This window comes from Camellia sinensis, chromosome 12, assembly GCF_055761805.1.
Source record: "Camellia sinensis isolate YWXY chromosome 12, ASM5576180v1, whole genome shotgun sequence".
In the NCBI taxonomy this organism is placed as follows: domain Eukaryota; kingdom Viridiplantae; phylum Streptophyta; class Magnoliopsida; order Ericales; family Theaceae; genus Camellia; species Camellia sinensis.
Genome location: NC_138972.1, coordinates 32,991,966 through 33,009,530, shown reverse-complemented (window position 1 = coordinate 33,009,530; position 17,565 = coordinate 32,991,966). Strand labels below are relative to the sequence as shown.

Genomic DNA, 17,565 nt, shown 5'->3' with positions numbered 1-17,565 from the left:
TTCCAACCTCGACGCTTCCATGCGTCCGAGGAGCCAACCGTTGTAAGGCCGAAACTCGGTGTGGATCCCTTGCCCTGGCATCCTCCTTGCATCGTGCTTTTTCTTCTAGTACGGCTCGTAAGTCGGATGACCTGGGTAGCTCTGTTTGTCTGGATCTGGTTTGGTGTGAATGTGAAGGCCAATACGTGCTTTCTTCAGTGTATGATCTTTCGGATCTCGTCCTCTCAGACCTGGAGTGACGAGTCCTTGAAGATAAGGAGTGAGTGTCGCCTGTCCTGAGGCTTCTGCTCTCTCCTTGGGAGGGTGTAGTATTCCTACTACGATTCTCTGAGTGGCGAGGGGGCGTTTTGTGCTTGCGCCCCTCTCCTGTCGCCACCTCTTTAGTCTTCATCTGGCGTTTTAATGCTTCCATGTCCGCCGCCATCTTTCGAATTAATTCACCTTGTTCCTTTACGCGATCTTCCAGGGCTTGAGGATCAATCCTCCTCCTTTGCCTGTCGGGACTTTGAGAGTGATGAGGGCTGCCATTCCGCCTTCCCCTGCCACTCCTCCTGGAATTATGTTGTTGGGGCTCCAAGTCCGCCATGGGAGGGACAGCAGGTAATCCTTCACGCCTTGCGCCCTCTTCTGGAGTTAGTCCGTCGACGGCGGACTGCGGCAAGTCTTCAATGTGTGCCATTGAATGAGAAAAGGAGAAGCTTAGTCAAGAGGTTTTTTGTTCTTGTCTGTTCTTCCCACAGACGGCGCCAATTGTACGGGGAGGAAATAATTCTCCTCGTATAATCCTGTTGACCAAGTCCACGCTCCTCCGTACGACGTCGCTTTGTCACCTGAAAACACAAACGTGAGCTAGCCGGCGGGTGTGTGCCGGAAACCTCTCCGATGCCTAAGTCAGAAAACTTGACAAATAGACAAAGCTCTAAGTTCTCAGAAAGATTGTGTTCAATTACCTCCTCCAAGGTGATACTTGTGAGCTTTTATAAGTTTCCCGTGGCACAATCCTAGTAGGACTTGTATTTCTCCATGCAGAGTCCTCCTAGGATTCATTCTCCTAAGGATAATGCTTATCCTTTTACACCCTCCCCCACTGCTTAAACCAAGTGGGATGGTTTTCTTTATGGCCGAACTTCCATTTGACCGAAGTAAAATTGGCTATACCGAGCCACAAAGGGCCGAACTATCCTTAGCTCGGTCTTCTGCGCCAACTCCTTACTTCGGCTGCCCTGTTCAACCTTGATGTGCTTAGATCAAACTTCCAAGTAACAAGTTCTGACCGTCCTAACCATTGTATGTCACGACCGGTTTAATTCCGAAACCGGCCTTCCTAGAACATACTGCGACCGGACTAACTGAGACCGGCCTAACTGTGAGTTGCCTCCAGACCGGAGTAGTTTTACTCTTCCTTGGGCCGAAGTAATCTCACCTCCTTGGGCCGGAGTGAGTCAACATCTCCTCAGAACCGGAATAAATCTATCGTTCTTGACCGGAGTAACTCTAACAGCTTTGGCCGGAGTGCCTTTTATCTCTCCTGGGCCGGAATACCCTTGCGGCCTTTTCACCAAGGCCTTGGTGCTTTGGGCCACGAAGCCCATCACATAGCTCGGCCCAATTTTTACCAAAAATTACCCTCTCAGTATACATCTCACAAAATCAACATTCTTACACATCAATACAAGAAAAAATTGAAACAAAAAACACAGTCTGTACAGACAAGAAAAGCAAAAGCAAATCTTTTTTTTTTTAATTAGAAGAAGGAAAAAAAAAACACACACACACAAAAGTGGGGAGTTTTCGGTAAATGACGTCCAAAGGGTGCCTGAGGGCAGGGGTTGCAAACTTGCAGTTGCAGCAGTGTGGGCATGTGGGGAGCAGAGAGAGAGAGAGAGTACCTTGGAGGCGACGCCGGAGTGACTGGTTGAAGTAGCGGACGCCAGTGGTTGGATGAGTCTGAGGGTGTGATCGACATTAGAGAGACATCGAGATCTGCATGACAAAAAGCACCGTTCCAGTGTGTGTCCAGATACGTCATTTTGGGGCAAAATTTACACACACACCCAAAATAAAATAAAATAAATTGAGAAGAAGTAGAAGACACAGAGAGAGGAGAGGAAATGTAATAACCTGACTCTCGTATGTGATTCTGATATATTTTACGTCCCTTATTCTGTGCTTTCAAATGCTAAATGTGAAACTTCATGAGAAATAAAGTTTAAGTATATATATCTTATGAATTGAACCTGTATCTGTTAGGTAAGGAAAGTATCTGTTACATTTAGAATGTTAAATCAGAAATTGAGGACCTTAGAGGCTTGAGAATCCCAAATTGATTACATAATTGGAATCAGCATAATTTTTAAGTAATAATGAGCCTTCCTATGAAATTTTAATTTGGGATGATTAAATGACTGATTTTCGTCCTATTCCCTCCTTATGTATATATGTGTATTCTTTGACCCTTTTGATAAAAGAAGTTTCTAACTCAAACACATCTCCTGAGAGAGGGTTAGGGAGAGAAAGAGAGCTTGAGAGGGAGGAGAGGAGGAATTGAGAGAGAGTTTGTGAAGATTTGGCTCAAGGTATGTATGAATCACCTCCTTTCTAACCTCTCCTTAAACTCCTCTTACTTTCATGGAGTTTGACATTGAGAACATGTATGTGGGCATTATTTTCTTGGGAAGTATTCTTATCATTTGATTGTGTTAAAGGTAAAGTAGGTATAAAGAGGAGTTGTAACTTATCCTTTGAATTTTCATGTAGAAATTACATGTGGCACATGAATATTGTTTGTATGATGAAGAGAATTGAGTGGTGTTGCAAAATTGGGAAGAATTAATGTAATTGAGCTTGTGGTTTATGAATATTGTGGCATCATATACTTATAATCCATGTTATCATGATGTTAAGCTATGGTATTGCCTTAATTTTCCCTAATTTGTGCCTTAACATGTGCCTACCAAGTTGTGGGTTTTGTCTAAATTTCAAACTGCAGATTGTGCAGAATCGCCGCACGTGCGGGGGTTATGGCCGCAAGTGCGGAAAGCCTTGCCGCACGTGCGGGGCTCACAGCCGCACGTGCGGAAAACAGGGGAAAATTGGGCGATAGACACTGAAAAAAAGGCACGCGCGGGACCCTTCTGCCGCACGTGCGGGAGCCACTACCGCACATGCGGGGCTCACAGCCGCACGTGCGGCCCATGCTGTAAAATCCTGTCTGCTCCGTTTTATCTGTTTAACCCTCTGGAATGGTTAAAATTAGTATTTGAAGTTTTTAAAATGCTTATTAATGTACTGAAGTTATCGAATCAAATGTGAGTTTAAAGAAAAAGGAAGTTGACTAATTTGTGGGTTCTATGTGTGCATAGGTCACATACTAGAAGGAACTGTTGCGCCATCAATGCAATGTGAGTAGTAGTACTGTTATAGTACGCCTTTCTACAGCTAATGATTTCTATGCGCGTTCTGTTAATGCATGTCAATTATGCAACTTCTAGGAATGTTAGAAAAGATGTGAATGAATGATGTAAAAGAATGGAAATGTTTTCATATGACCCTGCAACTACTCTGTTTTTCGGTTATGATTAGTGGCCATCATTAATGTGATATAACCTGTAAGTTACTTATGATTCCGTATAAGAATTACATACGAATTATTAATATTGTGCAATTGATTGATGAAAAAGGAATTAGGGACGTAAACCCCGTTTACAGAAACATAATCTTTTGAATGTCCTATTTTGGACTCCTATAATCTGATTGATTTGGCGCACGTTTTATGTCATTGATATCTGTCTAGAATGGATTATCGAAATGAATACTCGGATAACGTCAAAGAATCGAATATCAACAATATTGTTATATGACCCAAGTTAGGGCGTGAATTGGTCCGTCCTCATGAATAGTGCTGTAATGACACCTGTGACTTTTGTCGATGAGTATTGTTAATGTTCTGATATGCAAGATAATTATGTTAATTTGTAAGAACCCATGGGGTACCTTATGAACACTATTATGGAATTATCTTCTTGTGAACCCGGGAATATTCTGTTCTGTTTAATCGATATGTTTATGCCATGACGTGATATGAATGGTTCTGTTCTTAAAACCTATGAATTTCTGGTATGGAGCAAAGTGTTGTACGGAACTAAGTGCTGCAGTGCGAGTCACCTCTAGAATCCGTACGAGCCACCTCTTGAGTCCATACTTGTGTGTACTAGGCTTAAAGTCGTTTTGTGAAAGTTAAGAGGCCTATGGCCACTCTGTGAAAGTTATGAGGCCTATGGCCGTTCTGTGAAAGTTATGAGGCCTATGGCCATTCTCTACCATCTGTGAGGCCTATGGCCAATTTGTGACATCTGGGCCTATGGCCATTCTGTATGATCTGTTAGTATGAAACAAAGTGCTGCACAGAACTAAGTGCTACCATGCGAGTTACCTCTAGAATCCGTGCGAGCCACCTCTTGAGTTCATACATTCTGATAAGGGCTGTATGCCATTCTGATAAGGGCGTTATGCCATTCTGATAAGGGCTTAATGCCATTTTGATAAGGGCTTAATGCCATTCTGATTATGGCTTAATGCCATTCTGATAAGAGGCTTAATGCCATTTTGATAAGGGCTGAATGCCATTCTATTTAAGGGCCAAATTGTGAAGTTATGAATCTATGAGGCCGAGGGCCAATTTGTGAATGTGTGAACCCATCAGGCGAAGGGCTAATTTGTGAAGTTGAAAACCGACAAGACTGCTCTGAAATTAGTACAAAATCAGCTTAACCACATGATCTCTGCATTTACATACACATTGTTATGTATCATGATTTAAGTTGTTCATTGAGTTATTAAAGTACTATTATTCACTGAGATCATCTCACTTCGAATTTTGTCTGATTCTGTAGGTAATAATCTGGAGGTCAGCCATAACCCTCGATGCTTGTCTCCCTTTGTCAGCCTCTGTGTGTCCAGGCATTTGGGTGAAGTCTGCCCGTTTTTGTGTAGTCTACTATGTTTCGGCTTATACTCTGATTGTCTGCAATATATTGAAATTTCCAATGTTTTGTTATACGCCCAATCAAGGGGCGGTGTTTTGTATATGTATATGTTAATATTTATTATCTGATACACTGTTTGTGATCCTGGCATGATAGTGGTCGCTCAGTGGATGTAATTCTTTTTACTTTATGTTATTTTTTATATTTAATGCTTCCGTTCAGGCCCCGTATGTTACGTATACCAGGTCAATGTCCGTATCTGAAGTAGTCATGCCCAAACTTTTAGGGGCGGGTTTGGGGTGTGACACGAAACTTCTCCGGCACACTCTCGGCAACTCACACCACCGCGACCCCTACTATTCGGCCACTCTCTGACCCCCACAGCACCACTGTCGCAAACTCACTCATCCTCTTCCTTCTTGTTCTTCTTTCTCTTCCGATTGAGGAGGTTGGTTGCGGTTGCGGTGGCGGTCGCTAGGAAGGAAGAGGGCACAAACAAGATTTTCTTTTCAAAATCTTAGAAAGCATCACTGTGTGTACAAATCTCACTTTGAAACCAAAACCCTCAATCTTTCCCACCCCATTTTCAGAGATTTCAACCATTATTGACTCACATAATTCTTTTTCAAACTTCAAATCTTCAACCCTCAAACCTTTTTGTGTTAATTATAATTATATTCCAATACTTCACTCATCAAATACATAATGAATATAACCTTATTTGTTGGACTCTTTCTGAAATATTATCCATTCTAAGGGCTATCAGAAGAAGTGTGAAAATGGGTCTCTGTTTTTTGGTTTTGAATATGGGTTTAGATTTGGTGGGTGGAGAGGTAGTGATGGGTTGGGTTCCTGCGATCTGAGTCTGTAGAGATTGAATGATCCGAGACGATGTATTTGATGGGTTCCTGCAAATGGGTTGGGTTCCTGCAAAACCATATTCAAAACCATCTGAGTTTGGATCTAAGTCTGTTGAGGGAAGGTTGAGTTCGTGGAGGTGGACTGCGAATAAGGGTGGGCGGAGGTGGATTGCGGCGGCGAGGTGGTGGTGCGCCGATGGATGTATAGAGGGAGCGGGTGGAAAAGAGTTTGGGATGGCGATTCTTCTCTCTGTCTTCTCATTTTTCTTTTTTCTTTTTTTTTTCTTTTTTTGGTGTAAATTTTGTCCCAAAACGACGTCGTTTGGGGACACTACAGGAACCATGGCAAGGAACATGGCAGAGGATCCGGACTCATGTGGGATAGAGATAAATATAGAGTTATGTTAGGGCCCAAATAAATTACCAAATTATAAATTATTAAATTTTTTATCAAATTTAGGGGTTGTTTGGGGTGTCCTAAATAAGTGCACTTTTTGTCTTTTTAGACTAAAAAGTTGAGGAAAAAAATATGAATGTTTGGGTTAACTTTTTGCGAACCCGCTAGGTAGCTCGAAAGATGGGAGGCTCGACTGGCTCAAGACCAAAACGATGTCTTTTGGTTTTTTTTTTTTTTTCATAACTCACAAGTTCCATAGAGAAGGAAGAAAGAAGAGAAGAGGAGAGGAAGAATCAGACAAATCAAACCCAAAACTCAAAACCAAAAATCAAACTCACAAATCAAACCCACAAATTAAAACCAAAAATTCAACTCAAAGAGATTCAAATCAAAACCAAAAATCAAACCCACAAATTAAAACCAAAAATCAAACCTAAAGAGATTCAAATCAAAACCAAAAATAAAACCCAGAGAGATTCAAATCAAAGCTGTGTGTGGCAGAGAGATGAGATGAGAGACAACCATAATAATAGAGAGGCCATTGAATGCTTCACCACCCACCTTACCTAAACTTCATTAATAAGTAGCTCATCAAGCTCTCCTAACACACAAACACACACAAGAGAGAGAGAGAGAGAGAAAGAGTCTCATTTGTGTGACATATACAGATCTGTTTGTATATAGATCCATTCCTCCTCTCCATTTTTTTTTTCTCATCCTCTTCTTCCTCCTCTTCATCTTTCCTCCTTCTCTCTCTCCATCTTCTGTCGATTTCAAAGAAAACAAATATGTCGATTTTCAGATCTATTCCCCCTCTCTGTAAACGAGAAAGAAAAAATGGAAAAAATAAAAATAAAAAATACCCAAAACGACGTCGTTTTGGGTATTCAAGCCAGTTCAAGCCACATGTTTTTCAAGCTACGAAGTATTTTCTAATTTTTTTTTTATCTTTTTACAAAAAATGTGTAATAAAAAATTATATAAATAAGTGTATAGGAGAAGTAAGTGTAATAGGCTGTACGACACCTTTTTCTAGGCAGAGTGCAGGAGATAAGGACATGATTACCTCCTTCACGGGCAACCATTTGGACTGTGTTATTCAGCCCGTGGGGCCCACCACGAGTCCCATTTTGATCATCTGAACCGTTCAATTTATAGAACTCATCGAGTATTATATGCCTGTAAAAAAATCACATTGATCAGATATCGAAATCACATTGATCGGATTAGTTTTTGTTCACCAGTTAACTATAACACCATCCATTTTTTTTTTATACAAAACTGATTTGATCATATAGTTAGCGATATCCGATCAACGTGATTTTTTATAGGCATATAGTACTCAACGGGTTCTACATATTAACAGTTCAGATTATCAAAATGTGATCCGTGGTGGCCCTCACGGGCCGAACATCACAGTCTAAATGGTTGCCCGCGAAGGAGGCAGTCATTTCTAGATTAGTACAGCATGCTAATCACGCGGACAACCCATCACTTCAGCAAAAAATTGAGTTGTATTTTTTTTATGTGTAAATTTATTTTTATTTTTTTGTGTGAATAGTGATAACTTTTTAGCTTTTTAAGTAACTTTTTGATTTTTTGTCTTTTTCAAGACGTTCCAAACCAGGCCTTAGTATGGAACTTACACAAATCACATGGATTCCACATTTATATGAAAGATTTGGTAAAAAAATTAGTAATTTATTTGAGATCCATAGCATTTTTATAAAACCTATTCTATTAGGTTAATTTCGCTTTTTCCCTAAATTATCACCAATTTCCCTATTTCATTCCCAGATTATTAATTTAGTTTACTTTTTATATTTATGTTTATGTGATTTAATTGGAGACGATTTTACAAATTATTAATCGTTGAACCCTAATTTAATGGGCAAGAAGGTAATTTTATTTTCATTTGAAACAACTTAAATTATACAACCAAATGGCCATTAAATTAGTTGTGACGTGTTGGTTGTTCAAAAAAAATAAGAAAAATGAATATTTTGTTATATGATTTAAGTTGTTTAAATTTTGAAATAAAATTTGAAGAAATTAGAAATAAATAAAACCCAGGGTTTGCCCTTAGTAAAATATCAAACCCTGAGATTTTTATTTCTTCAATTCCAACCATAAGTTTTTGAAATAAATTAAATTTGAACCATTTGTCCATATCTAATTAAAACCATTAACGAAGAAAATTATTTTGCAATACCTAGCATTATATTATTCACTCTTCCAACTCTAAGTCAATTACAATTTCACCTAAACCACACATAATCACAACCATCTTTACCAATCATCATACCCTTCCATCACCACCTTATTATGCATCTCACTATACTTGATTATCCTCTTCCACTCCTTCTTGCCCATACCCTATTGTCACGACCCAAATCCGCCCCGATAAGTTTAGCATCGTAACTGGCCAGTAATCCTTGGATTACCGAAGGCCTTCCTGTATAATCAAAATAATCGGGGCTTGCGAAAGCTATAAACAAAACACCAATAGTCCAACGAGCTGTGCATCTACTTGAACAAATAATCATATGCAAAAGCGTTAATTTACCCACTTACATTACATAACATATAACACAATATCTTATACAAAAAAACAGATGTACGGGACAAAAATGTATAACATAACAGAAAGCTTGCTAACGGCCTTCCAGGCCTAGCCCCAACTCGGAGGCACCCAAAACACTTGGTAGGCTTCAAAACAGTGGCTCAGTAAAAATCCTCCTACACTTGCCCTCCAGAACGCTCATTTATAAATATATATATAAAAACAGTGAGCTAGAGCCCAATGAATAACGTTAAAGTAAAGGGGTTAGTGAACGAATTCCAAATATATCATATCTGTAAAACAAATCATGACACAATCATTCATATCAATCTCATATCAGAACATAACATAATGGTACATCTCATAGAACATATTACATATCGTCTTTCGACTAGAGTAATCGGTTCCGGATACCGATTAAGCACATATCACCACAATGAAGTGGCTAACGAGATCTTATATTCACATTTATGTCATGGACCCGCATTTACATGCCGTTCCCCATGACTTGGGACTATCTATGGATGCCATAGTAGATTTCAAACATGGGACATTCGTTCACGTAAACAATATCATTTCAGAAATCATAACATATCATAACTCGTTTGGAACATAATTCATATCAACATATCTTTACAGAAATGTTACTCACAGTGGGCTTCTAGAAACGGTTGGTCAGTCTTTGAGTCTTGACCTACAAACATAAATGTACATGGCACAAAACATGTCTCATTATTACTCATTCATGTGGCCATACATGGCTTAGCTTTCTCACTTAATTTCCTATTCATTCCATGCTACATAACTTGTTCATATTGCCCATATACTCGAATTCAACACATAATTTCTAATTCACTACTTATGTTGTTTCTTAGCTTATTAATCTTTAACGGCTCATAAATCATGCCTAAGAATGCCTATAAAGAGATGGGAGTGAAGATATGTACTTAAAACATCTTTTGAAAACATGTTGAAAATAAGTTGGTGGCTAGAGCCAGCAGAAGGAAAAAATAGAGCTCGCTCGAGCCAGCTTCTGCAGAGTTCAAAATTCTGAGAGCTTGTAATGTTGGCTCGAGCCACCACTTCTTCGCTCGAGCCAACTGTAAATTTTTGGGCACCAAGCTTAACAAAAATGGCTTCCAAACCACTTTCAAACCTTAGGGTCTTGCATGGTTTGATCAAACACATAAAATAGCTTTAGAAAACTTCAATACAAGACCCTTGAAACATCTTTTATTCAAAAACTCATCAATTCTTGAAAGATTTGAATCAAAATTCCTTCATGCAATATTTCAACTCTTTTCATGGTTTTCATAACATGCAATTGGTGATCAAGAAACTCATGAATTTCTGAAACATTAAACATGATAATCTCTTGAAGATGACAAGTAAAATTCACATCCATGCAAAGATTTCAAGACCAAAACCCAAAACATGAATGAACAAGGTATAATCTTCCATAAACATGCATACAAGCCACTTTCTTGCTCAAAACCCATCTTCATTTCAAATTCCATTAGATGATTCAATAATTTTCTTAATACATGATGCATGGAGGAATAGCTACAGAAATTAGACATAGAATCCTTACCTAAAGCTTTAATTTCATAAATGTGAGTTGAATCTCCCTAGTTTCTTCAATCTCTAGCACAAAAACAAGCTTCTCTCTCTAGAATGAGCTATCTCTCTCTCTCTAGCTCAAGACATGGATGAACTTAATGAAGCCAAATGAATGATACAACATTCCCAACTCAGCAGAATGTACACAACACACACCTCACTTTGAGCACAATACACGTGCACACACATGCAAAATTCCAACACACACACACAAGGGTTTTAATCCCCTACACTCAACACCACAAAATGTCTTAGCACATCATACACTTAATCACATCTTGGATCATTAATAGGATTAGATTAGGTACCAATCATGCATCATTTAAATCAAACACAAGTAACCTTAATTAGTCAAGGTTAGCACAAAATTCAATTATTCAAAAATAGTTCCAATTAAAGCTTAATTTAATCACATGCGATTTTACTAAACTGAATCAGTTTTTAACAAAACTTCTCAGATGGTTCCAAAAATTCTAATTAGCCAATCCATGTGCTCAATTTCAATTTCTGAGACCGTTTAGGCTATCAAATTCATATCAAAGCATAAATCATTTCATATCAAAGCATAAATCATAATAGATATTACTACGAGTAGCAAATTGAAGGCCCTAATAACATACAAAATACATAATAAACACATAACTCTTTTTAACCACTTAATTAACATCCTTAATTACAGATTAGTAGTTAATTACGAACCGGGGTTGTTACACCTATCGTGATCCAACCCTTCCTATTCAACTTTACATTCCGCTATAGCCATTGCTAGTCTCCCTTTCCCTTTGCCCGCAACTATCTATCACTATCCTCCCATTCACTACCTCCTTCCCCTCTTCCCTCTGCCAGTGCCCCTACCTCAATTGCCATTGTCTTTGCTACTATCTTCCTCTCATTCAGCTTCACCACCATTTCATTCCCTTTCCGTCAACGACAACCACATCCTTCATTCCCTTTCATTGGCGACTACCACCTATTATTTTATTTTATTTTCCAATGGCGACACCACCTCCTCTTACTTTCCACATACGACCACCACACACTTTCTTTTTTCCACCAACAATTACTACTTCTTCATTTTCCACAACAACCACCACGTGTTCTCTCTTTTCCACTGATGACTACCACCACCGTCTCCCCTTCTCTGTTGGTTCCTATTGCTCATTCTCATCGATCACTATTCTTATACTTCTTGATCTACATTCCCCATACCTATTGATCCTCATTCCCTCTTTCCCTTTTCATACACAACTAGTGCCTCCCTCACCAAATTCATACCCATATTAAAGCTGCGAGTCAAATGTAGATTTTTAGATAACAAATTTTAAAGATTTTCAGATCTCTATCTCCATAAATGCCTGCGATTTTGCTTGTTGGTTTTGTTTAGATCTCTATTGAGAACGGGAGAGGATGAATGTAGTGCTAGGGAAGGAGAAAGAATAAAATAAGGTTGATGTTAAAGAACAATGGAATGAAGAGTGAGAATGGTGGATCAAGGCAATGGTGGTTGCATCTAAGGAAAGAAAAACATTGTTGAATGTTGAGAGTGGGTGGGAGAGATGAAAGAGTGGATGTGGAAAGAAATAATGAAAGCAAATGACTAAAAGACCATTTTCTATTTATTTTACTTAACAGAGATGGACGGATGTATGAAATTGGGATCAAATAAAAAACTCAGGGTTGAAATTGAAAAAATAAAACCTCGGGGTTTGATCTGTTACTTGAGTCAAACCTTGGGTTTTTTTTTTGTTGTTGTAATTTTCCTAGTATTTTTTATTTTTCAATTAAATTAGACTTTAACGGTTAATGATTTGTAGAATCATCTCCAATTGGACTACATGAACATAAATTAAAAAAATTATGGACTAAATAGACATAATTAATAGTTTAGGGATGAAATAGAAAAAATGGTCATAGCTTGGGAAATAAAAGTGAAATTAACCCACTCCATTACCATATAACGTTATCCCACATCGAGAAGGCAACAAAGCATTAGTTATCCCACCTTCTATAAATAACGGTGATTTATCATTTTGGCACAATTAGGTTCACATCACCATTATCCTATCATTATCATTTTATCTCGTTGATCTAGATGAATATCAAGTTTTTGATTTTGTGATTTCTTATTGTTTGAAGATAAATAAATTGTGATTTGGTGTTATTTAGGCCTTGTTTTGTAATCATTTTGTTTTCAGTTTTCAGTTTATATTTACAAAAATTTTAAAAATTATCATAAAACTTGTTTGGTAAATTTTTTGGTTTATAAAATAGTTCTCAGTTTGTAAATTTGACCCAAAAAATGTAAACTCAAAAAATGTGTTCCCATTAGTTTATAAACAGAAAAACCTAAGCCACTGTAGCAGAAGTTACTGTAGCGGAGCTACAATAAATGAGTTGTGGGCAGAACGACCACGGTTCGAATCTTCGGAGCACCACATTTCAATTTGTTTTTTCCAACGGTAATAAAACTTGTATCTAACCTTATCATCTTCTTTCTTTGCTTCATGTTGAAAGAATCTTGAAGATCAGGTGAGTCTCTCTCTTCTCTCCCCTCTCTTCTTTTTCTCTTCTCTCTATTCCCTCTCTTCTCTGTGTTTTACCACGCTTCCATGTTTTTTTTTTCTTCTAAAACATTACTAATGTTGCAAATCTGCAGATCTTCGCAGATCTTCCAAGCAAATCGATCTTAGGTCTCTCTCTCTCTCTCCTCTCTCTTCTCTATGTTTCATCGATCTTTTATGTTTTTTTTTTCTTTCTAAAACAACAAATCTGTTGCAAATTTCCAAACCAAATCAATCTTAGGTCACTCTATCTTCCCTCTCTTCTCTCTCTTTCTCTCTCTCTCGTTCTCATTTTCACAGAGAGCTTGAGCTTCCGTTTTTTTAACAGCATATCTATTGTATCAATGGTTGGTATTATATTGTATCAACATATTTATTTATCTATGGTTGGTATTGTATTTATTTATCTATGGTTGGTATTGTATTTATCAACATATGGTTTATGAAGAGAAACCCTTTCGAATCCTTGATCGGCAAGTCAAACAACTAAGGAGCAAGACTATCCCAATGGTAAAAGTGGAATGGAGGGAACATCATGGAAGTGAAGCCACTTGGGAACGAAAAGAAGAAATGTGACAACGATATCCATAATTATTTTCTACTTGAGGTAAACAAGTTTGGGGGACCAAACTTCCTAAAGGGAGGAAGACTGTGATAACCTAACTCGTACTATGCTTAATTATGCATGTGATTATGTGTTTGATATGAATTTGCAAGTTTAAGTATGGAAAATATGTGAATTTGGAAAAATATCTGTTGCAATTGAAACTTTAAGTTGAAATTGAAAGCCTTAGAGGCGCAACAAACAAAAACTGACTTCATATCTGTGATTAGCATGATTTATAGAGCTTACGGTGAAATTTTGAAAAATTATGATTCGTAATGAATAAATTAAGATTTATGAATTAAGTTGTATATGTTTAGTCCTTTTTTTGTTCTTCATTGTTGGAGGAGAGCTCTAAGAGTGAGTTAGAGAGAGAGAAAGAGAGAAAGCTAGGGATTTTGAAGCGAAACAAAGGGCAAACCTTAGATTGTGGTAAGGTATGTTAATTTACTTACAATATTTGTCTCTAACTCATCTTTGTTATGAAATCAAGAAGAAATTAGGAATTTTGAGCTAGGGTTTTGAGTTGTGTGATGGCTTAAGCTAAAGGCATAAAATTGAACCCTAATCTCTTCATCTTTGTTTGATTTGAGTTCATTCTTGTGATTGATCCATGAAACAAACCCTAGATGATTCATGAAAATAAGATTTGTTGGAAGATTATTCATGGGTTATGTATTTTGAACTTGTTTATGTAATGTATGAATATGAGAAAGAAATAAGTCCATGAATTTGATGTTGATGCAAGATTGATATGTTTAATATGGAATTACACTTATATCATGCTTATATATCATGTTTTTGAGTTGGTTTTGCATGAATTTGGGCTTGGAAATGAGGTGGGAGAGTTTGTATCTTTGTGCCATTTTTAGACTGTCTAGGTGTGCCCAGTCGCTCGTGCGGCCACGGGGCTTTGCACGAGTGGCCCATGCCTTGAACCAAAAATGGACTGCACTGTGCACTCAAGTGATTGTAATTTATGCAAGTGCAGAGCCAGACCGCTCGAGCGATTGGATCGGCCGTACGTGCGGCCAGGCAAAAAAAATCTGTGTTGTTTTGTGTTGCTACTCCCGACCTCTGGAACGCATTCCTTATCTTATTTACACCCTTTTAGGAGTGAAATGATGATTAGAAATTCATTAAAGAAGGATGCGAATTATGAAAGATAAGTGTTCGAATTGAAACAAATGATTTATCGAATGTGTGCGTGAAATGTTTGTGTAGGTCGTGTGGCAGATGAGACGCCGCGAAATCAAACACACTGTGAGTAGTACTATTGTACATTTATGCTCTTTATTGCGTACCTTAAAGCATGAATGGTGAATGGTGCCAACATTACGAATTGATTGGAAATAAAGAAAATTTATTAATATTATATGACATGTGCTCTATGATTGGGCCCAAGGCCACTTGTTATATGATTGGGCCTGAGACCACTTCTTATATGATTGGGCTCAAGGCCGCTTCTTATATGATTGGGCCTGAGACCGTTTGTTATATGATTGAGCTTGAGGCCGCTTATTATATGATTGGGCCCGAGGCTACTTAGTTTATATGATTGATGGATACTGTGACAACCTTATGATCATCTATTTACATTGCTTTACTGTATTATTACTCATTGAGCTTCGCTCACCCAATTTTATATATGTACATGTAGGTGATCCGCAACATGGAGCATACCCCTAGAGTCAGCTTCAAGAGCCTTTTTGTGACCCAATCGAGTCATGTCTCTGTGGCAGAGTTTTGTCTTTGACTCGTACCATACCTTGGCCTTGTTTTGTTTTTGCTTTTATGGTCTTCAGTTTGTAAACACTATGTACAAATTTCCTTTGGCTCTCATATTTTTGTTGGGCATGTAAATGCATTAATGTGCTACGTGTTTAACTCTATAATTTTGCTCATGATTGGCACAGCTCAATGGACTTCTCTTTATTATATGCTTCTGTTTATGGCCCCATTAGCATAAATATTTTGTTTGATAGTATGAGGCCTTCGGTAATCTACGAATTACTGGCTGGTTATGACCCAAACTTTTAGGGGCGGGTTCAGGTCATGACACACCCTCATCATTTAACAATGTTTTTCTTCCCTCAGATGCAATCACCATTGCCTTGATCTACTATTCTCTCTATTCCTTCTATTGTTCTTTGACAACAGCCCTATTTATTCTTTCTCCTTCTCCAACACTACACTTATCATCTCCCATTCTCGATTGAGATCTAAACAAAATCAACAAGCAAAATCGCAGGCATTTATGGGGATAAAGATCTGAAAATCTTTAAAATTTGTAGTCTAAAAATCTGTATTTGACTCGCATCTTTAGTATGGATATGAATTTGGCGAGGAAGGCATTGGTTGTATATGAAAATGGAAAGAGGGAATAGGGATCAATAGGTATAGGGAATGTAGATCAAGAAGTATAAGAATAGTGATTGATGAGTATAAATAAGGAAACAAATGGAGAATGGGAGATGGTGGTGGTAGTCATCGGTGGAAAAGAGAAAGCAAGTGGCGGTTGCTGTGGAAAAGGAAAAAGAAGTAGTAATTGTTGGTGGAAAAAAAAAAGTGTGTGGCGGTCGTAGGTGGAATGTAAGAGGATGTGGTGTCGCCATTGGAAAAAAAAAAGTAGTAGTCATCAGTGGAAGGAAATGAAGGATGTGGTTGTTGCTGATGGAAAGGAAGGGAAGTGATAGTGATTAAAGATGAATGAGAGGAAGATATAGCAAAGACAATGGCAATTGAGGTAGGGGCACTGGCAGTGGGAGGAGTGGAAGGTGGCAGTGAATTGGGGGATAGCGATGGATGGTTCCAGGCAAAGGGAAAGGGAGATTGGCGATGGCTATGGTGGAATGTGAAGTTGAACAGGAAGGGCTGGATCACGATAGGGTATGGGCAAGGAGGAGTGGAAGAGGATAATCAAGTATAGTGGGATGTATAATAAGGTTGTGATGGAAGGTTATGATGATTGGTAAAGATGGTTATGATGATTGGTAAAGATAGCTGTGATTATGTGTCGTTTAGGTGAAACTGTAATTGACTTAGAGTTGGAATAGTGAATAATATAATGCTACGTGTTAGAAAATAATTTTTTTTTGTTAATGGTTTTAAATAGATATGAACGGATGGTTCAAATTGAATTTATTTCAAAAACTTACTGTTAGAATTGAAGAATTAAAAATCTCAGGGTTTGATATTTTACTAAGGGCAAACTTGGGTTTTATTTATTTATAAGTTCTTCAAATTTTATTTCAAAATTTAAACAACTTAAATCATATAGCAAAATATTTATTTTTCTTACTATGTTGAACAAACAATACCTCACAACCAATTTAATGAGTGTTTAGTTATATAATTTAAGCTATTTCAAATAATAATAAAAAAATACATTCTTACCGATTAAATTAGGGTTCAACGATTAATAATTTGTAGCTTAAATTAATAATTTGGGAATGAAATAGGGAAATTGGTGATAATTTATCTCTCTCACACACACACACTCGAACGGCACTTCTGTCATGCAATCTCGATGTCTCTCTCTAATGTTGATCACCCCCTTAGACTCATCCAACCACTGGCGTACGCTACATCAACCGGTCACTCCGGTGTCGCCTCCAAGGTACTGTACTCTCTCTCCCTCTTCTCCCCCACATGCCCACACTTCTGCAAGTCTGTAACCCCTGCCCTCAGGCACCCTGTGGACCTCATTTACAGAAAACCCCCCACTTTTGTGTTTTTTTTTTCTAATTAAAATAAAAAAGATTTGGTTTTGCTTTTCTTGTCTGTATAGACTGTGTTTTTTGTTTAATTTTTTTCTTGTATTGATGCGTAAGATGTATACGAAGTTCATTTATTTTTTTAACTAATATGTTTTTTTTATAATTTTTATATTTCAATGTTTGTTGTTTGTATTTTGTTTATGATTATGATTATTGGAAGTTGCTTGTATTCTGAGTATGTATATGAAGTGTTTTT

General features: G+C 37.8%; 1 protein-coding gene across 1 annotated transcript in view; it reads right to left on the bottom strand.

The window, feature by feature from the left end:
* Positions 1-15,319, bottom strand: part of LOC145803484 (putative F-box/LRR-repeat protein At5g38386) — a 29,536-nt gene extending 14,217 nt beyond the window's left edge. Inside the window, exon 1 of the mRNA XM_082896765.1 lies at positions 15,245-15,319. Coding sequence (XP_082752891.1) covers positions 15,245-15,319 — 75 coding nt within the window. The remainder of the gene's footprint in view (positions 1-15,244) is intronic.
* Positions 15,320-17,565: the final 2,246 nt, after the last annotated feature.